Below are 25,210 nucleotides of genomic sequence, written 5' to 3' on the forward strand. Positions count from 1 at the left end.
AGTGTTTCGACTGTCCAATCCATAATGATTTTCAAGACAAAATTTTAAGTTATTCTGAGGTTTGATTGTATTTTTGGTTTAATGAAGTTAATGTAATATCAACAGGAAAGGATTTAAAGTTTACCTTCAATATATCAAGATAAGTTAGAACTCTAATAGATCCCATAAAATTGATGGCACTAAACATATGGGAAGGCCTTATAGAAGAATTATAGATATTTTAATATTGCCTAGAATAGAGTTCATAATTGTTTTTTTTGCTTTTTGTTTATATATATTTATATTATTTACACTTATGTATATTTGTATAGGATTTTATTTTAATAAATTAATTTTAAAATTTAAATTTGATTTTTATTTAAATACTATTGGCCAATAAATGTGACGTCACAAAATAATCAGGGGAAATGGCAGACCAATCAAAGCAAAGTATTTTCCTTACAGGTTTCTACATAACTATTTTAAACTAACCAATCAAATTCGCGTTGTCAGCGTCGCCAATGATTGGACTAAGCGAAACTTTGCCCCACTACTTACCATTGCAGTTACACACCCCTGCACTTTACAAGCAACTTTTTGAAGGGCAACAAAATTTGACTGTATATATAGTCTATTCAAAGTTATTTTTGACATACGTCATCTAAATTTGTGACATCAAAACGTCGCAATATTGCCGCCCCAACTCTGAGTTTTAGTTCAGTTTGACTTTGACATACAACACAATTCTAATCTAAATAAAAATTGAACAAAAATCGTATCAAACAAAATTTAATTTAAAGTTATAGTAAATCAAAAACTACAGTTAAATATACAGCCACAATAGTTTATAGGTTAGAGTTATAATCTCTTATCACTATTGATTTCAAGAATTTGCTATACGTTTGACCACCGGACGACTTTGACAGACTCATTCGTTTACGTGTTCGAACTAATCAGACATTGTGTCTCTTTTTAACTGGAATAACATGAGAAGGAACATATTGTCAGATTCTGAAATGAATTATTTTAACCGTCACAGAACAGACGACATAATACACTGAAATATGATCTACAAGACTTCGCATTTATACTCAACAATATTACATTTATTACACGCATCATAGAGAGAAAAAACCTAATACCCACACCAGTTTAGGTCTATTAACAAGCATTCAATAATTGACCAGGTTCACAGAAGAACAGATGTTATTGAAAAAGTCTACGAAAGTAAGAAAGTATGTTCAGCTATATTCTTAGATGTAGCACAAACCTTCGATAAGGTTTGGCATGAAGGCCTTATTCATAAAGTACAGAAAATGTTACCAAAATAACACACCCAACCATTAAAATCGTACATTACAACCTGAATTTTTAGAGTCAAACCAGAAAAAGCTTACTCTACAATAAAAGAAGCTAAAGCAGGTGTACCACAAGGAAGTGTACTGGGATCAATGCTTTATCTACTCTAGACTTGTGATATACCACAAATGGAGAATATTACGATGGCTACATTTGCTGATGATATTGCGATTATAGCTGACAATAGTGAAGACGCCTTACGAAAATTACAACAGGCATGAGACAATATAAATAATTGGACACAAGCTTGGAAAATAAAAATTAATAAAAAGTAAATCTGTGCATGTGCAGTTCACCTCAATTCAATCAGACCGTACAAGCACCAATAACATTAAATAATACTATCATTCCATATAGCAACAACGCTAAATATCTCGGAATGAATCTTGATGCAAAACTTCACTGGAAGGAACCTATAAAGAAGAAAAGAAAAGAACTGGTATTAAAATATAGGAAAATGTACTGGCTAATTGGAAGAAAATCACGATTATCAGTACATCATAAATTGCTATTATATAAGCAAATACTGAAACCTATGCGGACATACGGAGTTTAATTATGGGGATGTTCTGTAAAGAGTAACATAAAAATACAAATGTTTCAGAACAAAGTCCTGAGAGGTATTGTGGGCGCACTCAAATACTATAGGACTGACTACCTACATCGAGACCTTCAGATACCAACAGTCAGTTAAGAAATCAAGAGAATTGCAAGGGTCATGAGGAAAGACTCCATTCTCATGAAAATATTGAAGTATTGCAGCTTTTGGATACCACCAGAACAGGACACATACGCAAAATAATCAAACCATCTGATATTGTCTAGTGTTGTGTAATGAGGTGCATATAATAAAAAAATACAGCAGTGACATGTATAAACATTATTTCACCAGAGACTGAGATAGGACCGATAGGTCCTCCTAGTTATATACCTAGATTTAAGTTAGCATAAAGACAAATTATAGGTTAGTCGCAAACGACTAGTAACAATGTAATAATTAAATAATAAAAAAAATTGCACGCAGGCATTGCTGTTACCAAAATGCAAAAAGATATACCATATTGCATGGTATTCTATTCATATTTCAGTGTTAAAAGGGAGAAGGTAGAATAAAATATTACAATATTTAAGTACAATTTTTTTATTAAGACATAAAATAGAATTTAACTTTCCAATATTACGAAGATTTATTGCCCAGTTCTCTCTGGATATCCTCCAGCGTTTTACCTTTTGTTTCTGGCACGCAGAAAATGGTGAAAATCAGTCCGAAAACGCTCGCCACGCTAAACACGAAGAAAGGAACGTACATACCGAACTCCTCGTTGGACCAGTGGAAGAATTTCGAGATTATCGTCACTAAGATGCTGTAGTAGATGTCGGCGCCGCATAAAGCGAACGCCTTGACGTTCGTGGGGAACACTTCGCCCATAATGAGGAGGGGGATAGTTTGCAGACCGATACTGAAAACCACCACGTAGGTAAGCAACGCCACCAGCGGCAGGAAATTCAAGCTGGAGACGTCCACCGACGTACAGTCCTTGAGGTATAAGTAAATCCCGTTAGCCAGAAGGGTGATCGCGGTACCCGTTATGGACACGATCAGAAGAGGTCTGCGTCCGGAGAAATCGACGATGATCGACGCCAGAGCGGACAGGACCAACTGCACGGAAAAATAGAGGATGGTAGCCACGCTGGGCGACATGAAATCCCGAGACTCCGCGAAGATCTTTTGACAGTAGAAAATGATGGCCGTGGTGCCGCTTAACTGCTGGCAACCTCGCACTCCATAGGCAATCATCACCGCCTTCCTGTTACTCTCAATCGTCAGTAGGTCCAGGCACCGGCCGCGGTTCTTGTTTTGTTCTTCCACCGCCTCCCTGATTCGGTTCAGTTCCACCGACACGTCCTCTACGCCGCGGAATTTCTGCAGGCTTTTCCTGGCGTCTGACACGCGGCCTTTGATCAAATAGAAATAGGGACTCTCCGGCATCCATATGAACGTCAGGAACAGCAAGATCGGTACCGCCGTACCGATATACGCGGTGGTTTGTATACTTAAGTACGAGCCTAAGACGTTGATGAGCAAAATTCCTAATATTATTGATACGGGACACACGGAGGCAATGAGGCCTCTTATTTTGGCGTCGGCGATTTCGCCGAGGTACATAGGAACTGCCGTGAAGGATATACCGTCAGTCATGCCCGCCATGAAGCGAGATATGAACATCAAAACGCTGGATCGAGCCCAAGCTATGAATAACCACGAGAACACGAAGGGAAACGACGAGAATATCACCAGCTTCTTCCTGCCGAATACGTCCACTATCATTCCGGTGATGAAGGCGCCCACTATCGCCCCCAACAGAGGTGACACCACCAGCCATGAGCTTTCTTCGCTGGAGATGGTGAAGGTGTAGTTGCCGCTGGTTAGTATCGGGATGGACGGGGACGGCCAGCCGTAGTGCATCTCGCTACATACTATGCCTAAATTGCCTAAAATAAAATGAAAAATTTAGTTTCTAATAATTATATTTAGTATAAAATATACATGGTAGAAATGCAGAGTATTTTTTTATAACATCTTTATTGGATAGGCTTAGTAGAATCTTAATTTACAATTAATAATTTTAATACAATAATAATTACAATACAATTAATTTATTACTTCTTTTCCTATGTACTTGTATTAATTAACAAGCAAGACGATAGCGAGAAAATACATCAGTATGTATTCCTCAATTATAAAATTATAATTATTTATTAATTATTAACAATAATAATTTTAATACAATAATAATTACAATACAATTAACTTATTACTACTTTTCCTATGTACTTGTATTAATTAACAAGCAAGACGATAGCGAGAAAATACATCAGTATGTATTCCTCAATTATAAAATTATAATTATTTATTAATTATTAACAATAATAATTTTAATACAATAATAATTACAATACAATTAATTTATTACTACTTTTCCTATGTACTTGTATTAATTAACAAGCAAGACGAGTGCGAGAAAATACATCAGTATGTATTCCTCAATTATAAAATTATAATTATTTATTAATTATTAACTTATAGATATAGTTTATACTAAATGTATACACTTTATATAAGTTCGTATGGTTTTGCTCGTTTTAATCTCCAGACAAACTGCGCGCTGTCCAGCAGTTGTATTGCTTCCACGTTAGTATGATTTAGTAATCTTCTTTCGTGTTTCAAGGCGAAATCTTGGATAACTTCGCAAATCCATTTGATTTCCAGGTCATCGTGCAGTTCTTCATTAGTTACATAGCGATAGGCATTGGTAATCAATCGAAGAACCTTGTTTTGACAACGTTGTATGACTAGTTGATTTGAATTTTTAGTGCAACCCCATATTTGCACCCCATAGGTCCAAATTGGTTTTATAATTGTATTATAGATCAACCTCTTTGATTTTAGATCAAGTTGAGAGTATCTTCCGACTAACCAGTATAGTTGTTTTATTTTGGTTCTAATATGTTTTGTTTTTTATCTAACGTGATGCTATGCAGAGTATAGACAAAATAATATCAGCACTTGACACGTACACAAAGTACGTACACTGAAATTCTTCACAGAATAGATTATTAGAGTATCTGAGTGGATTCCAACGAAATATTCCATTCGTGTACCAAAACATTCGCTAATTTGTTCAACGATGTAGAAGATGGAGATCTATTCTTCATTCAATTATGTTCGATGGTGTTCTAATCTCGCGCAAACCAATATATACTTTCTTTGACATTTTGTATGAGCGCACTATCTTGATGGAGTATAATAGTGTCTGACAGCAATATGCTAGACATAATCATCAAATTAAAGAGGTAAAATATGTTTCCCACTAATAAAAACTCGAATCGAAGGAATAAGATATATTCAACCTTATGATATAATCTCAAATCAGATAATTTTCTATTACTCTGGTAGCATTTTAGTACATATAATAACAATTAAAAGGAAGACAAAATAGTAGTTTTTAATATCTGGTGCATATTAATTTAACTTTAAGTTCGGTCAATTATCATGAGCAGATATGTTCTTAAAAATACTTATAAAAACCCAAAAGATGACCATATTTATGTGATGAAGTAATTTGAGCGGGTAAATATCGCACTATATTATTACTGTCCACAAAAATAGAGTTTCTGCATAATAAAATTACAAAATAAAAACAAATAATACTTCAAGATATAAAACGAGACAGCAGCAAAATAACTAAGCTCCTTCCTAGCTGTTAATAATGTTAGTGTTGTTAATGCTAATGTTGTTATAATAATAATGATAGTAAACGACCTTCAAAATATATTTGATAAGAATGAAACTGTTAAAAACATTGAAGGCTCAATATTTTACAAGATTACATATATTTTCGTTTAAGTGAAGGAAAAGGTCCTTTATTTCTTTAAAACAAGAAAAAATAGATTAGCATCTAAATTTGATATTATAGAGCGAAAAAACCTAATACCAACACACCAGTTTGGGTTTATTAACAATCATTCAACAATTTACTAGGTCCACAGAATAACATATGTTATTGAAAAAGCCTACGAAGATAAAAAAGTACGCTCAGATATACTCTTAGATGATGAACACAAGCCTTCGATAAGGTTTGGCATGAAGGCCTTGTTCATAAACTACGAAAAATGTTACCAAAACAACACACCGAACTACTAAAATCGTACATTATAGCCATAATGTTTAGAGTTAAACAAGAAGAAGCTTATTCTATAATAAAAAAAGCTAAAGTAAGTGTACCACAAAGAAGTGTACTGGGGCCAATGCTTTATTTGCTTCACACTTTTTGACATACCACGAACGGACGATTTACGATGGCTGTATTTGCTGAGTAGACAATAGTGAAGAAGCCACACGAAAATTACAACAGGCAAGTGACAATATAAATAATCGAACACAAGCTTGGAAAATAAAAATTAAGGAAACTAAATCGGCGCGTGTGCAGTTCACCTACAATCAGGCCGTACAAGTACCAATAACAATAATTAATACTATCATTCATATAGCAACAACGCTAAATATCTCGGAATGAATCTTGAAACAAACTTCGCTGGAAAGAGCATACAAAGAAGAAAAGAAAAGAACTGGAATTTAAATATAGCAAAATGTATTGGCTAATTGGAAGCAAATCACAATTATCACTATATAATAAATTGCTATTATAAAATATAAGCAAATACTGAAACCTATATGGACATACGGAGTTTAATTATGGGGATGTTCTGTAAAGAGTAGCATAAACAAAATACAAAATTTTCAAAACAAAGTCCTGAGAGGTATTGTGGGCGCATCCAAATACTACAGGACTGACTACCTACATCGAGACCTTCAGATACCCACAGTCAGTCAAGACATCAAAAGACTGCGAGGGGGAATGAGGAATGACTCCATTCTCATGAAAATATTGAACTATTGCAGCTTTTGGATACCACCAGGACAGGACACAGACTCAAAAGAATCAAACCATCTGATCTTGTGTGTAATAAAAATGTTGTATCCCACAGCTACCTTATAATTTATGATCTTTCTATATTTAGAGGAACTTTCTCGTTGGCCAATTGAAAAGTCACCGGCATGACATATACATGGCGCTACTAGAATTAAATCCATATGTTTTTTTAGTTCGTAAGAAATTTTCGTCGAATGAAGAGGTGACCGCCGAAACTGAGGCCTATTTTGAAGCAAAGGACAAATCGTACTACAAAAATGGTATCGAAAAGTTGGAGGGTCTCTATAATCAGTGAATCACCCTTGAAGGGAATTATGTTGAATAAAAAAAACTAATTTTGCCAAAAAATTTACTATGGTTTAATTACTAATTTACTATTGTAAATTAATTAATAATTAATTTACTATGGTAGGCTGGGGACTTTTCAATTGACCTGTTATATTGCTCCAATTCTATTCAATGATTATATATTTTTTAATGAAAAAATTATCATAATACATTCAAGCACCTAATGCTTTTGAATAGTAAAATTCGTTAATGTGAAAAACTAATAAATAAATCTAACTTATTCATTATTGTAAGTGAAATAAATAATGAGATTTATTGGTTAGTTATTAATACCACTTTTTGTTATGAGTAAATAACGTAGCAGCAGAATGTTTTCCCAACTTAAACATTATCAGATAAATAAAACTATTTAAATTTATTACAATGCAAACCAATACTGTAGAAAGATTCTATACATATATTGACAAATAATTTCAAGATGCTGTAACTTTTTTAATTAGTAATATAAATCGTTGTTTTTAATTTTATCATTGTTAAAATTAAAGAAAAAAGCACAAACACGTGCTGTCCCAACTTTTAATGTAAAAGGGCTAATATTTAAAAAAGTATGTACTCGATATAAAAATAACTTTTTATATAACAGTTAGCTTCGTTCTATATGTTTTGAATTAAAATATATTCCAATAACATTAAAACTACGTATGTAATTTACCAGAACGATTGCTTCACAAAAAAACAACCAACCATTCAATTCAAATAACACGAAAAATCCGATCAAATTACCTGTTATAGCGGCTAAGTACTGATAAATCCTACTACCCCCGACGGACTTCAGGTTACTGGTGGATGAAATCGTCATAGTCGTAATGTCAACTTCTGTCCCTTCTCGACTGGCAACACTAAATCTCTATGAAGATGCCGCATACGTACATGCGTCATGGAAAACGGTACTACTAATGTAATCTTAAATAAGTTTGCGTATTAACGAACCAATTGCGACCAATAAAAATTAATTCGTCCAGTGGTATAAGATGTCTTGGCTCGTTGTTCGGAGTGGGCCCGTCGATAATGAAACAATTCCTGCTGCATTTTTTAACTTCGATAGACCACCATCATACGAACAATTATAAAAATCAATTATGAATAATAGAGACGATATTCGAACTTAAAATTTGTTTATTAAATAATATCTCAGTGATTTGTCTAGAATCACTTAGGATTTTCGCATGCTCCTGCACTAGTACCAGTCAAGAGTTTTGTCTTGACTAGATCCAAGATATCGAGAAGCTGGATTTCTTCTTCTAAATGTTTCCTACAAATAATCGGGTTTATGTATGAGAAACCCCCAAATAAACTACAATCAGGATTGCCTGCTTCCTACAGTGAAAGTTGAGGGATGAGGACGTTATGATTTGGTAGTCAATATCCTTGTATTTAGCGGTTTCTCATTCACATCATTGACCAGATTACTGCCAATGAATATCTCGACATCTTCAATAATGATGTTTTTAATATGATTAGGATATGGCTGCCAACACTACCATACTCCAAGATAATAATTTGCCCCAAATTATCCAGTATTGGTTCAATGAGCATCAGAATACCGTCAAATAATGTTTATACTGCTGTATTTTTTACACCTCACTACACAACACTACACAAGATCAGATGGTTTGATTCTTTTGAGTCTGTGTCCTGTTCTGGTGGTATCCAAAAGCTGCAATACTTCAATATTCTCATGAGAATGGAGTCTTTCCTCATGCCCCCTTACGATTCTCTTGATTTCTTGACTGACTGTGGGTATCTGAAGGTCTCGATGTAGGTAATCTGTCCTATAGTATTTGGGTACGCTCACAATACCTCTCAGGACCTTGTTCTGAAAAATTTGTATTTTTTTTATGTTACTTTTTGCAAAACATCCCCATAATTGAACACCACCAGTATTTGCTTATATAATAGCAATTTATTATGTACTGATAATTGTGATTTTCTGCCAACTAGCCAATACATTTTCCTATATTTCAATTCCAGTTCTTTTCTTATCTTCTTTACATGTTCCTTTCAATTTGCATCAAGAGTCATTCCGAGATATTTAGCGTTATTGCTATGTGGTATGATAGTGTTATTTAATGTTATTGGTGCTTGCACGGTCTAATTGTAGGTGAACTGCACATGTACAGATTTACTTTCGTTAATGTTCATTTTCCAAGCTTGTGTCAAATTATTTATATTGTCACTTGCCTGTTGTAATTTGGCTTGGTCGTGTGGCTTCTTCACTATTGCCTCCAACAGCTATAATCGCAGTATCATCAGCAAGTGTAGCCAGTGTAGAGTAGATAAAGCATTGGGCCCAGTGCACTTCCTTGTGGTACACCTGCTGTAGCTTATTTTGTTGTAGAGTAAGATTCTTCTTGTTTAACTCTAAACATTCTGGCTGAAATGTTCGGTTTTAGTAGTTCGATGTCTTATTTTGGTAACATTTTCTGTAGTTTATGAACAAGGCCTTCATGCCAAACCTTACCGAAGACTTGTGCTACATCTAAGAATATGGCTGAGCATACTTTTTTACTTACTAAAGAATGGTAGCATACTACCATTCTTTAAATATGATCTCATTAATACATATTCTAATTATCTTAATTATATCACCTTATTTTTATTTTACATGATTAATTCCTTATCACTGTTATTTCGTTCTGTTAGACAATATAATAAACAATCATAATAGACAGGTCTTTTCTCCCATCTCCTGGCTTCCGAAAGGTAATCCGATAGATTAACAATTTGTAGAAGATGACAGAACACAAGAAGATAATACAGACGGCAATACATATAGAGAGACTATGGAATATCAGAAAAAGAGAAAACTGACTAAAACTACCCAAATAACAAATAAAAAGAATATTATTATCAATTTAGTTACAATAAATTAACAACATTAGCTGAACTGCAAGCAACTGAAGTCATTTACATCAATACTTGAGTAGCAACTTTAAAAAATATAGTAATTATTATACAATAGTTGCATATTCATAACAATTTAATGAATAGTTCTATTCAACGAATTTGATTGAATTTAATAAACTATAATCGAGCAACTATTGGGTTATTATCTATCAATTAAATATGCAACAAAGCTTTGTATGTCTGAACGTTATATTTCGCAATAATAGCTGTATCGAAAAAATACTATGGTCAAAAATTAACTAAGATTAAGTGATACAAATTATTCTTGGTATTTGGTACGTAGACTAATTTAAAAATACACAGTTAAATAAACACTACGTATTTAAATTTTATATTTAGAGGGAGAATACGGAACACGTTAGCGTGCTTAATTGTCTTAATTCGTAGTAGTTACTTCTTTCAAAATTTGCTTATTAATTAGTAATAACTAGTGGATATCAAAACATTACAATTAAATAAATGGAACACATAGGACAAATAGAAGAAATTATGAATTCTTAACAGTACATTTGTACACATTTTAAGGCACTGATAAAAATTAAGGTGTTTAACGATTAATACAATAAGATATGTAAGTATATGATATTTTATTCTTTGAACCTTGTATCAATTACTTTGACTATGTACTTTATAGAACTGAGTTTTGAAAAGTCAATAGTTCCCTTGATGATTGAAAATACATTTATATATATTAGATAAATATTTATAAATTGTAAAAAATAAATTACTTAATTATGTTCGTTACTGTTTTAGTTACTGTATCAAAATTGTTTTATTCATATATTTATTTCAATATGTATCTATTACTTACATTTATTATTCCATATTTATGTTTATATCATAAAAGAAATATCATATATAATTATATTTAATGTTCTGAACTCGTTAGAGTTCTGAATATAATCTTGCCCATGGTACTTTTGTTATAATGTTCAATAGCGTAACATAGCAATTTAAACTTATCAATGCTTTGTTGATTATTGAAAAAAAAATTAATTTAGTTAAATGTAATTTAAAAAGCTTGGTGGCTGTTAGCTCTTGAGATAGCTGGCATGTATATTAACATTTTATAATATACAGACATATGTTACCTTATCTTTATAATGTTTTAACAAGTACGATATAACACTAAAACCAAAAACCAAGAATTAGTACCTACCTAAATTGCCCCTTTTTTTAAGTTGGTAACACTGTATTATCGTACAAAGCTGATATGTAATTTGTCACTCTATAAGCGAACTTCAAAATTTATGGTATCGCCTTATGACTTATATGTTCAAAGATAACACAGAAAACAAGCCAACAAATGTGGTAAATCGACCTCCGTTCACACCTGACGTGAACCTGTGCGATTTTTTTATTCCCAAAACTAAAATTACCACATCCAGTGGATAGATTTAAATCCACGCTTCTTCGAATCCGCCTGCTTTGGTTTTAAATTTGAGTAAATCCTTTTGACGTACGAGGATGAGACAACAACACCAATGTTGATAAATATGTATATATATTATTTAATACGAAGACAACTTGATAAGTCAATGATTTTTTGAACGAAAGGTATTTTTGTCGAGAGTTTTTCCAATATGTTATTCCTTCCAATCAATAGGTTTCCTCAAGGTCACCAAAATAGGCGTTTGTCTCAGTGATGATCTCTTCATTCGATCCAAATATCTTTGCCATTTCTTCAGGTTTGAATTTTTACCATGGTGACTACACACACGTGCACCCATGTATTATCGTGATGGAACAACACTTTCATCATTGTAAAGCCAATATCACCCTCATTATATATTAAACTAGTTCTTTAAAGTAGTTAAGACATTTATTTAACATTTAAAATATAAATAAAAATTATAAAAAAACATGTACATAAATTAAAATTAATTAAGGAACACATACGAGAAAATACTATTCATCTTCTTCATTTGAACACATTAATTAAATTCAATCACTTCTCTAAAAGAATTTGTATTTCCTCCAAGGTTTTACCCTTAGTTTCCGGTACGAATAGGAAAAACAACAATGTAGAGATTAAACTCAACAGGCCAAACACGAGGAAAGGGAAAGATATGTCGATTTGTTCTTTGGTAATGCGGAAAAACTGTGTCATCAGTATAGCTAACAGTGCGTAATATATCGTAGCGATGCAGATAGCGGTGGGTTTGAAATTTGAGTCGAATAATTCTGAGATGACAAGCAGAGGGATGTTCCTGACCCCCGAGCTGAAAAAAATTATGTTCAGGAATAGAGCGACCGGAGATATGAACGAGTACGGTTCCAAATTAATGCCCGCACAGTTCTGTAAAAACAGGTAAAGGCCCAAGATAAACAGGGTCATCGTCGTTCCAATCAAAGAAACCAGGAATAACGGTCTCCTCCCGACTGTATCGACTACGCAAGACGAGAACATAGCTACGATCGTTTGTAGACTGAAAAATATAATGGATCCGATACTAGGCGAGGCAAAGGTTGATGTCTCCTCAAACAAGGAGGAACAATAAAAGATGATGGCCGTTGAACCGCAGAACTGTTGGACACTGCGCAGGCCCAGTCCTATCAGCAAAGCCTTCCGGTTCCTTTTCACCTTGAAAGCATCGAGCACACTTACGTCATCTTGCTTCTCCGTGGTCTGAAAGACTTCCTGTAATCTGAAAATACATATGCCATATAAATTACTATTTATTACTAAGATCGTTTTTTTTTTAATTTCTTAAGCAGTGAACATATAGTCTATCCAAAGAAGTTTTGTACGTACATCATCAAGATGTTTAAGGTATTGCCTACCGCAATTTATAAATTGGTTTTAGAATCAAACACTATTTTCATTATCATTTTATCCTAGTTAAAAAGAGACACAATGCTGTCTGATAAGTTCGAACGGGTAACCGAACTAGCCTGCCAAAGTCGCCCTGTTGTCAAACCTATGCAAAATTCTTCAAAACTATGATAGAGGTGGAACAAAAGGTGAAGGAACAAGTGATAAGAGGTTATAAACTGGAAAACGTGTTATAAGAAAAGTCAGTAGTTTTTTCGTTATTAACATAATTTATGGCAATTATTTTAAAGAAACCTGTCTGGAAAGTATATATTAGCTTAGAACTATGAGATATGGTCTTCAGGTAACGTAATCTTTCAATGATGTAAAGACAACCCACGCAGAAGTCTAATGGAACTTCTGGATATTGAATGCACTTTTTAAACGCATATAATAAAATGAAGAAAGACTTATTATTATTTCATTTTGTGTATTTGGTCATTTATGGCAAGAGGATAATAAAAAATAGTGTTAAGACAACAGAAGTTGTTGTAAAAGGTAAACGTTAAAATAACAATTGATTTGATTTTATTAGTCATAACATTTATTAATAATTCATTGCAGATATCTTATTCTTCATGCTGGAAACAGCAATGGTTAATAACATCTTCGGTTTGGACGAACTCGATCGGTCACATTGAAGAAGAAATTGACAAATGATGGAATCGTGAACAAATGTTAGATAGATTGAAAATTAACAACTTAGCTATTTATTTGAATGAAACTTTCTAAATATAGAATTATTATACAATTTCCAAGACAGAGTGGTGAGAATGGAAACTACTAAAGAGTAGAGTATGAAAGATGTATGTGCATAGATATGTGTGTATGTTAATTATTTAGAATACACATGAGCACTTACTAAAAATGTGCGAGGAGAGAAAGAATACTAACTAGTTTGCAGATATGACAAGTGCATTAGGGATAATGTAGTGATTAAATCAGTTTTATCAAGAATGTTTACAAGTATTAATATAATAAATAACTTAGAAATATAGTGTAATCAAAATTATTTGACAAAGAAACACAGGAATGAAGGAAACAAGATCTAAACCTAATAAGGTAGATATGCTCTCTGAACAACTGAAATTAAATATAAAAAGAGCAAACATCACAAGAAAACAGTGAAATCTCACCATTATTCACTAGATTTACAGTCCATTGTTTTTGTATCTGTTCGAAGATTTTACAGATTCATACATACAGACAGATCAGCCCGTGAAAGACATGCCTTTTTAACGTCAGTATAACATTTAACCAAATTTCATCAAGAGTTTAAAACAGATTATACTTTGTACAGTTGAAATAGTAAAAATTTAAATACATATCGTCGTTAATGATATTAAAGGATTAGTTAACGATCATCTAGTAATCGATGTATTTGAACTGAAGACTGAAACAAACAACAATTATACAAACAGAAAAGCGAATAGCAGTTTCGACGCGTGATAAAGCTCTCAAACACATATTCCAACATATTAACACTTGATACTACACACTTGTACTGAGCAGCAGTTCCTTGAAAAAATCAATTAAACCAAATTCATCAACTCATACCTTATAACTAATCTTAATTACGTATTTTAACAATTACCTTTGAAATTCCTTATAACCATTTTCAGGTCCTCTCAACAACAATAAATTCTTCTTCGCCTGTTCCTGGTTACCTTTGGACATAAGGAACACCGGACTCTCGGGCATAAAGAAGAATGTGGCAAAGGTAAACAGAGGTATACCACAGGCAATAAGAGCTGATGTACTGATAGATAGATATAAACCGAGAAGGTTTATGAAAAACATCCCCAGGACAACAAATACTGGGCACAAGGATGAAAGGAACCCCCTAATATGTGGTTCTGATATTTCACCAACGTACATGGGGACAGCAGAGAAACTTAGTCCACCTCCAACACCACCTAAAAAATATGTTAATATTAATTTATGTACTAGGCCCTTTACAGCTTGTAACATAAGTGAGATGTACCATAAGTAACTGGTCTGGGACCTCAATCTTTTTTAATGTTTATCAGTTATCTTCTCGCCCTCTTTATATTTTCATCGAGGATGTTTTACCATATTATTACCACATTGTATGGGGTTTACTGATTTTGTGTAATTTGACCATCCCTCTAGATGTGTAAATATTTTTAATTCTCTATCAACTCGAAACAATTAACAGGCCAATTGAAAAGTCCCCGGCGTGACACCTAGATGGCGCTACTGGAATCCATACGTTTTTTAGTTAGCCCCAAACCCTCAAAAGATGCGTGTATAAATTTGACAGGTGTCCGATCATTAGTTTGTGAATTATAGCATTTTGAGTGAAGCAAATTTTGTTATTTGAAAAAAATGGATAAAAAGGAATTTCGCGTGTTAATAAAATAATGCTTTTTGAAGGTAAAAAATATAGTTGAAGCAAAAACTTGACTTGATGCCGAGTTTCCGGACACTGCTCCAGGAAAATCAACCATCAGGGATTGGTATGCTAAGTTTAGATGTGGTGCAATGAGTACTAAAGATGGTAAGCGTAGTGGATGACCAAAAGAGGTTGTTACCGACGAAAACATTTAAAAAATCCACAAAATTGTTTTTAATGACCGTACATTGAAATTGAATGAAATAGCAGACACTCTAAAGATATCAACTGAACGTGTACATCATATAATTCACGAATATTTGGGTATGAGAAAGCTCTGTGCAAAGTGGGCGCCGCGTGAGCTCACTTTTGACCAAAAGCAACGACGAGTTGATAATTCGGAGCAGTGTTTTTGAAGATGATCAAACGTAATAAACCTGAGTAATTTTACGTCGATTTGTAACAATGGATGAAACATGGCTCCACCATTTCACTCCGAAGTCCAATCGACAGTCATCCGAGTGGAATGCACACGATGAACCCGCTCCAAAGCGTGGGAAAACGCAACAGTCGGCTGACAAGGTTATGGTATCTGAATTTTGGGATGCGAATGGAATAATTTTTAATAAAGTGCTGCTTCACCAAAATAATGCACCGTGTCACAAGTCAGTGAAAACGATGGCAAAAATCCATGAATTCGTCTTCGAATTGCTTTCTCATCCACCGTAATCTCCAGATCTGGCCCCCAGCGACTATTTCCTGTTCTCAGATCTCGAAATAATGCTCGCTGGGACGAAATTTTCGTCAAATGAAGAAGTTATCGCCGAAACTGAGGCCTTTTTGAAGCAAAGGACAAATCGTACTACAAAAATGGTATTGAAAAGTTGGAGGGTCGCTATAATCAGTGTATCACCCTTGAAGGGAATTATGTTGAATAAAAAAAACTAATATTGTCAAAAATGTGTTCTACTATGGTAGACCGGGGACTTTTCAATTAACCTGTTACTTGACCGTTTGTTTGCACTGTATTTAAAGAAATCAATTATCCAAGTTTCTACTTCTTTAAAATAATATTCAATCAGCAATGATCTCAGTAAAAACAATTTCTATATATTAAACAATTTATTTGCAGATAGAAAATTATCGTTGAGTTTTCAGTCTCTAAATCTGATGAATATAGTGAATGTCAAAGCAGTTCGTATTCCAGATCATGTAATTGTGTCATGGACACCACGCAAATCTTCGCGTGTAAATTATCTTCATGGATGAAGTTTTTTTTTTCACCAAAAATACTCTCCATTAATGGGTTTACTTTTTTCATATTGCATACCCATTACTCGAACTGTGTAAGCTTCTGAAATGCGGTAATATGTATACTTCGTCAACAGTTGTCAACTGGTGAAAAAACCATTACGAATATGCTTTAATATTGTCAACGAATATCCAGAGTCCCCATAAGCTTTGCTGTGTTGAGAATTTCTTTTGCAGAACTTGCTAATATTTAATTTTTTGTCTTCTAAAAAGTTCGCAAAGAGTTTTCAAATGAAGTTAAATCTGGCGAATAAGCTACATATTGAAACAAATCGTAATACAATTGAGTTTCATTCACGATTTCCACTGGTCCTTTTCTAATGAATATTTTGATCCAACTGACCCAAAAGGTTACAATAATAAAATGAGTTCATTGTTTCACCACTTTGGAGGTGATGCACAAACAAAATTCCTCTTGAGTTGTTGCTCTGATATCATACAGCTTCATATGAGTCAATGAGTTTACAAATCAAACCAAATTAAGTCAGGACGTTTTGGTTATGCTATTACGAATTTATTTAACAATCAAATATTTTAGAAAAATATCACTTATCAAGTTATCTCTGGCCTAGGTCAAGTATATTTCATATAACTAAATATTTTAATAAAAAAAATAACTTACCCAAGAATCGTCCAATATAAAATATTACTTTACTTCGGCCAAATCCTAAGAGAACCCAACTAACAAATAAAGGGACAGTTGACATTAATATGATCGATTTCCTTCCAAATGAACGTGATAAAATATTGGCTACTAGTGCTCCCACAACTATCCCTGGGAAAAGCACTACAGCTAACCAAGATGCTTCTTCTGCAGAAATTTGAAAATGGTATGTGCCGTTGGTAAGCGTCATTAACGCAGAAGAGGGCCAGCCAAAGTGCATTTCGGAACTAATGATATTGAACGAACCTGAAAATAATATAAACAGTTACTATTCGATACTATAGATATTGGTGCCTCCACCAGATCTCATCAATAACAATAGTTAAAGGAGAATACCAAATTAGTTGCGCAAAAATGTAATTACAATGAACCTAAATGACTAGTTTGTGTTAAAAAATGGTTAATTTTTTTACTTGGTCAGCAAAGTAAAAACACAAAATAGATTTGCTGTATTTACCTGGGGAATAGCAAATGAATAGCTCACTTGGAACGAGACGAGAATGTGGCCCTTGATAGAATTCTTGATTTTTGGTTAAGCCAATATACATTAGAAACCTAACGAAATATGGAAATATTATAAGCAGGAATACTTTATAGCCATCATATTCCAAGACTGTACCAAAATATCAAAGTCAGAAAGAAATTATGCAGAAGATGTTGGCAAGCATCAGAACTTTAGAGCAAATGAACATCACAAACGGAGAAAGTACATCTGTACAGTCACTTGGATTGATGTGAACTTAGAATGCTAGGGATAATACTTCTATTAGGATATAAAAATGATCGAAGAATGGTAGATGTGACCCTCATATGATGACGGATTATAACAAATGACATAAAAACAAATAGCATAGTGGTCTGAAAAAATACCAATAGAACAAAAGAAGAAGACCCGAAGAAATGATCTTAATGAAAAGTCAACTGAAAACTATAAAAAATCAAACGTAAAATAAATAACATTTCCAGCTTGGTGGCGCAGTGGTAAAGGCGATAGGACGGTCTTCCTACTGTTGTGATAGCCACGGGTTCCAATCCTGCTGGGGCATGGTCGCAAATTTATGTTTGTGATTGTTTAAAATTTGTGATTGTCCTAGGCAAGAGTCTAAAATCCGACAAGGAAAATGATCCCAGTCACGCCAGTAACCAGGCTGGGTAAGACCGGATGTCTTTTGGGATGATTTCTAAAGTTGATCACTCGAAAGTTGGTAAACTTAATGATAACAGTCCAGATAAACCCCTAGTTAGTAAAAGGAGACTATAAAATATTTATTAAAAAAAACAAATAATACAGGCAATTTTTGTTCATTGTTTTTTCGATGGCTAAAATTTGGGGAAAGGGTGTAACCAACTTGAAAACCTAAATAATTCACAAAGCTTTAAAAACCTGTAGAAGAGAAAGATAATATATTTATAGGCACATAAAAGACAAAAAAGATGTACAGACTCGTAAGAAAGGAATGTAAGAAAGCACAGAGGAGATAACAACTGAAGAATTAAGAGTATTGAGAAAATAAAGAATTTAAAATCCCTGATAACATCCCAATTTAAATCTACTGAACGATTAGGGGAAATTTACAATAGAGTATAGAAGGAGGAACAAATTCCACAAGATTGACATGTAGCAATTGTTCCGATACATAAAAAGGAACTAAAAGAGACCAATCGACAAAAAAAATCTGGCTTTTGTTATTTTTGAAAAGGCAATTGATAGAGTAAGAAGAGAAACAATATGAGTTTTAATAGAACAAAGAGGTGTAAGTGATAAAATTGTAAGAACAGTTCAATAGATATACAGGATAAATACCAAAGTCGTTATTGCAGACAACATAAAATCTTCAAAAAAATCTTCTTCTTTCGTCTAACAAATATGAACAGTATGAGAAGTGAAATAACAATAAAATATTAACTTAATTGAACATAAAAAAGAGACAACTCAGTTGGTGGGAACACTTACAGCGTACTGAGGGCACAAGACAAAAAACGTTCTGGTAGATCGAAAAAGTTTGAAGATGCGAAACCGCATTCACCGTCATTGAATGAAGACGCAATCCAAACTTAAAAACGATTGGCAGAAGCTTTAAATGTGACCAAAAAAAAAAGATTAGCAGCGAATTACGAGCAATGGAGAAAATCCAAAAGATGGCAAGATGGGTGTCACATCAATTGAATGATAGGCAAATGGAAAATCGAAAAATTGTCTGTGAAATGGTGCTTAGTGCATGTTGAAATAGTGACGCGCGATGAAAAGTGCCTGAAAGATGAGCAAGATGTATAGAATCAAATGGCCAATACTTTGAATAAACACATTTTTCCATTTTCTTCAAACTTAGGTAGCTTTTTGCCAAAAAAATCGGTAATGACTTTCCGGTACACCTACTAAAACTATTAAAAATGAATCAAAGAGAATTATTTTTGAAAATGAAAATGAGAAATGGAATGAAGGTTTTAAAGCAATTTTTATTATTCTTTAATTAAGAAAAACATTCTTACCAGTCAGAGCCGAGATGTATTGAGAAATTCGTAGTACCCCATGATTGAACATTGTTACCGTAACTTTAACACAATGTCCAAAACACACTCACTCACAGTTACAATATTCGCATCTGACTAAAGTTGAAATTATAAGGAAGCAATAATAATCGCCGATAACATAGTTTCATTGTGACGAAAGCGACCCATTGTTAAAATCATTTCAAGTCGAGAAACAGCGTAAAACTAACGTCCTGAGTGATATAAACTACATAAAGTAGATAATGATGAAAACATATAGGTTTTATTCAAAAATACACGATCACTAAAATAGTCATTAGAAACCGATTCAACTTTTACCAAAATATAATTAAATATGTCGAGTTTCGTCAAAAGAGAAAACTGGTGTTGTCAGTTTAAAGCAACGATGTTTTAATCTAAAAATAATTTTCTTTTTCAAAAAACGTTATAAAATCGGGGAAAAACATACAACTAGTTTGTCTATGTTCATAGAAATATATTACTCTCAATTATTTCGATGACAAGGAGAGATTTAACTTTCAACTAACTTATTTAACACCAAAATGTTTCGCGACGTCCAACATCTAGATGCCATCTATTAACTTTATGCAATAGATGGCGGAATTAAGTTATGGAGCACTAGAGCACTCAAGGGCCAATGAAACCCTAGAAAACTAGAAACATGGAATCCAGAGTTATCGATACAATGGAGAAGAGTTTAGTAAAGCAGCAAGTATTGGTATTAGAATTTTTATATAAATGCCAATCCAACGAAACTGAAAGATAAAGCAAATTGACGTTCCAATCGTATTTTTAAATGGAACAATGGATAAAGATATCTATCTTTGAGCTATCTCTTTTATTCTATCCCGCGATATTGCTACGTCGTATCTTTTAAATAATCTTTTCTTAAAAAAAGTAAATTTAAAACATTTTCATTGTAGACTCCATAATGATCTTCCAGATAAAATATTTGAAATAATAAGGTGCGCCATATACTTCTGCATAAAACAGGAACACAGAATTTTGACAGGGAAAGAGTCAAAGTTTGCTTTCAGCTCAAGTTTCAAGAAAGCAAAAAGACATAACTTTAGTAGATCCTATTAAATTGATGGCACTAAACAAATATGAACCACTGGATTTCCACCATCTGGATATTGGACGTAGCGGAACTTTTCCCCAAAGATCCCTATTGAGTGTTCTCTCTATAGTCTATTCAAAGTCTTTTGTACATAAGTCATCAAGATGTTTAATGTATTGCCTGCCGCAATTTGTAAATTCGTTTCAGAATCAGACAATATTTTCCCTCTCATTTTATTCTAGTTAAAAAGAGACACAATGCTGTCTGATTAGTTGGAACGCGTAAACGAATGAGCCTGTCAAAGCCGTCCGGTTGTCAGACGTATGCAAAATTCTCCTGAAAGCCATAGTGATAAAAGGTTATAACTCTAACCTATAAACTATTATGGTTGTATTATTAACTAGTTTTTACATGTACTATAATGTTAAAATAAAATATATTTGATAACATTTTTGTTCAATTATTTCATTTAGATAAGAATTTTGTTGTATGTCAAAGCCAAACTAAACTAAAACTCAGAGTTGATGCGGCAGCATTGCGACGTTTTGACGTTACAAATTTAGATGGCGTATGTACAAAATAACTTTGAATAGACTATATTACTATATGATTTGAATCATTTCCCGTCCTTCAAGACGAACTGTATGGATACAATCGAATACGTGGTGACGTTGGACACAATTACGCCCAAAGTAGTCAGGTTTAACTGCAGAAAACCACCGGCATTGACCAGCGGTTTTCGGGCCACCATCAGATCCATAAAATAATCTAGTTTCATTTTAATTTTCGAGTAACGGCGACTTGCTATCATCCTGTTGGCCATAGTGCAACATAGTTTCAAAGCTCTCTCGTTCTCTCTGTCGATATTAGCACCTGTCACCGCCAAAAATGTCGCCAGGACCTACAGTAATAAGACGCTACAGTAAACCGGGAATACAGCGAACTAAAACTTACCAAAGTTGTTATTAACCACGACATATAAACTACCAGTATCCAGACTGAAATGTCCACACCGTTGAACGTATTTTTTCTTACAAAAAATTCAACTATAACTATCAGGCACCACCAAATATTGCAGATAATGTACACTATACAGAACAATATTACTAGCCCAAGAGACTCATTAAGACCATCTAACAAATCACAGACTCTGTTATATTGTTTTATGATGGTATTTAGTTTCTCGTCATAATAAATATTTTTATTAGCGACCAAACTTGATATAGAAGCCGCTGGCATTTTAATAACTGGTTGCGTAAAATATGCCGTGCTCATTGTTTCCAATAAATAGTTGACGTCGGAAAACATTTCCGTTATTTTATTAATAGTCAGGGCCAAAACAAACACGATAATACACAAGCTAAAAAACAACCAATCCCTATGCATGTAGTACTTGAAACAAGACCATCCGACTGTTTTCAAAAAGAACAATCCATCAATGAACACCAAATACCACACGACGACGTAAAACAATATCGCATACTTTCTCAATTTATTTTTATATATCTTTCCATATTTCTTATCCCAATCTTCACAAATAACCATCAAATAAATATCTCCGTGTCGATAGTAACTCGTACAACTAACAATATTAGCTACGCTTAATATAACATACGTCGCTTGATCTATAAAGATCAGTACTGGATGGATGTATAGATAAATGGTGGTAAACCTTCCATAGGTCGAGTAAACATAGCCAGCTATGATCAATATCAATAGGAATGTAATATACGAATTATTTAACCATTTTCTCCTATATAGAAACAGACCAAACTTCAAAAGAAGCGGGTAACTCACGCTGTCGGTCATTTTCGAACCTATACATTTAGAACACTTCGGATCGATGTAAAATATCGATGATCTTATCTATCAAATGATATTGGTATCAATTACCCTTAACATACAATTTATTTCTACTAAATTACGACATAATTGCTTAATATGCATTCTACAGTATAAGGCGTAATATTTACATTACACATAATAGATATACAGGGTAAATTATCTGTCGATTTATTTTCTAAATGCATATTATTACGATACTGACATTGACAGATATGTTAACATCAAGTCTTCGCTGTCACAACGATAATTTGAGGTTATACAAGCCCACATCATAATATTGCATCCCGAAAAAAAAAGATATATATGATATATATATATATATATATATATATATATATATATATATATATATATATATATATATATATATATATATATATAGTATTTGAAATACTCTTGTTGAAAGTAAAAAAAAAACCGTTAGACCTTTGATAATTTCTTTGGCTATTAGTTTCAAAAAATTTATATATCTATTCCTCATAAAAATTGTATTATGTAAATTCAGATATAATAAACTTGTAGTCTTGTAGTTTAAAAAATAGGTGCAATGCCAATGTCAGGAACAACCAAATACATCCTCAGACAATGATAAAACCCAAATAAAGGGTAAAAATTATGAGCGCTGAATTTTCCATATGTAAAAGGAAACACAGGTAAGATAAGCAGAAACCTTGAGAAGTTAAAATTAAACATATTTTCCAAACACCAGAAATAAATTAAAAAAAAAACAGAATTAGAACGCCAATGAATATAAAATACAAAATTCCTTGACAGAACGATAACCATAGAGAAATAGACATTTAACTTCATAGCAAATTTTGGCGAAATGTTTCGCGACGTCCAACATATATCTGATGGGATGGGATCTGATTGGTTCATTTCGTATTACGGTTTGTAAAAGTCGGTAGTTGAAATGCATTCTCGTTCTAGGAAGTGTTGTGTGCCCGGATGCACAGATAGTGAGGAAATGTATTATCGTTTTCCGTTAAAAAAGTACCCAGCGATATTTAAGAAATGAGTAGAACACATAAAAATCCTAAACAGGTTGGGTTAAACATGAAACAGATTTATAATCGTTTCCATGTCAGACATTTTGATAATATATTTAAACTTTCCTTAAGTACTTATGCACAATTTAGTGAAGTCGAAAATAATACCACGAGCCCAGAATATATACAAATGGAAGTGGATCAAAATGATATGGAAGGTAAATTGAAGAACTCAGTCACATTTCTGTTCATAATTGTTACCATTAATTTCTAAACTGTCTTATTTTATTTGTAGTGCTCCTGTTTCCATCTTATAATATCTTATTTTATTCAGCGATTTTGCCACGTCGATAATATAACAAAATTTTTGTCAAATGTTAAAAAAAAGTAAATTTAAACCCTTCAATTGTACATTTCATTAATAATAATATAAGATAATAAGATAATTTTGATTTGCAATGCACCAAAGTTTTTTTGCTTACAGTTTTATATATATATATATATATATATATATATATATATATATATATATATATATATATATATAATATTCATATTTCATAGATATATTTATTTTTATATTATATATATGTTTTGTAGATAAATTTACATTATATATTTATATTTATTTATTTCTACAGATTATATATATTTATTTTTAAATATTATATTTATATTTAATTGAATTTTATTTAATACACTTATTTTAAAAACAGTTTGTTTTTTATTTAAATTTCATTGGTCAATTAAAAATGACGTCAAGGCTTTCACGTGCTAAAGGTTATTAATGAACCAATCAAATATCTTCACAGTAAAATATTTTTCTTACAGGTGCGCCTCTGGATGTTGGGCAGAGCAAAACTGCGCCAGAGTCCCCTATTGAGTTGCATCTCTATTCTGTTTGACTATAACTAAAATATAACAACAGACTACAAAATATAGACAAGAGTTCTTGTCAGTTCAGTAACCAAAACTAACATAGACAAATTATGTTATTTGAAAAACAGACACTATATTTTGTGTTTACTTTGCTTATAAATATAAAACTGAGGTATATCATATATTCAGTTCTGTATGCGGTTAAATTCTGGAAACGAAATTTTTAAATTATCAAAATGGCATCACCTCACAAAAAAAGAATGAAAACCACTCACCAAGATCTTCAATATCATTAAATTGGTACTTAAAACATTATTTTTTATTTTATAACATTAAAAAAATTAAATTAATGTTTACCATGCAAATTTTAGGTGTCTCTGATCTGAAAAAAAGGAGTACCTTAGATACGATATTAGTTTCAATAAATTTTTGTTAAAAAAAACTCATTATACCCTAATACACATATTAAAACATATAGGTTTTATTCAAAAATACACGATCACTAAAATAGTCATTAGAAACCGATTCAACTTTTACCAAAATATCATTAAATATATCGAGTTTCGTCAAAAGAGAAAACTGGTGTTGTCAGTTTAAAGCAACGATGTTTTAATCTAAAAATAATTTTCTTTTTCAAAAAACGTTATAAAATCGGGGAAAAACATACAACTAGTTTGTCTATGTTCATAGAA

At 32.7% G+C, this 25,210-nt stretch overlaps 4 protein-coding genes across 5 annotated transcripts in view; 1 reads left to right on the top strand and 3 right to left on the bottom strand.

Moving 5' to 3' along the window:
• The window catches only part of LOC143204121 (uncharacterized), a 236,256-nt gene that overhangs the window by 194,895 nt on the left and 16,151 nt on the right, over nt 1-25,210 (top strand). The window lies entirely within an intron of this gene.
• On the bottom strand, nt 2,482-8,088 carry LOC143204110 (facilitated trehalose transporter Tret1). The gene is made up of 2 exons (XM_076416577.1): nt 7,905-8,088; nt 2,482-3,831 (listed from the first exon to the last, which is right to left on the bottom strand). Exons 1-2 carry the CDS (start codon nt 7,978-7,980, stop codon nt 2,516-2,518), a joined length of 1,392 nt encoding a protein of 463 aa, XP_076272692.1. The 5' UTR covers nt 7,981-8,088; the 3' UTR covers nt 2,482-2,515.
• LOC143203358 (facilitated trehalose transporter Tret1-like) lies at nt 11,905-20,422 on the bottom strand. Its single transcript, XM_076415452.1, has 4 exons — nt 19,725-20,422; nt 17,193-17,480; nt 14,498-14,819; nt 11,905-12,736 (listed from the first exon to the last, which is right to left on the bottom strand). Exons 1-4 carry the CDS (start codon nt 19,774-19,776, stop codon nt 12,037-12,039), a joined length of 1,362 nt encoding a protein of 453 aa, XP_076271567.1. The 5' UTR covers nt 19,777-20,422; the 3' UTR covers nt 11,905-12,036.
• Nucleotides 21,287-22,761, bottom strand: LOC143203359 (uncharacterized). The gene is made up of 2 exons (XM_076415454.1): nt 21,760-22,761; nt 21,287-21,706 (listed from the first exon to the last, which is right to left on the bottom strand). Exons 1-2 carry the CDS (start codon nt 22,612-22,614, stop codon nt 21,422-21,424), a joined length of 1,140 nt encoding a protein of 379 aa, XP_076271569.1. The 5' UTR covers nt 22,615-22,761; the 3' UTR covers nt 21,287-21,421.

Source organism: Rhynchophorus ferrugineus, unplaced genomic scaffold, assembly GCF_030347505.1.
Source record: "Rhynchophorus ferrugineus isolate W39M unplaced genomic scaffold, kcgeb_rfMv2 rfM10, whole genome shotgun sequence".
In the NCBI taxonomy this organism is placed as follows: Eukaryota; Metazoa; Arthropoda; class Insecta; order Coleoptera; family Curculionidae; genus Rhynchophorus; species Rhynchophorus ferrugineus.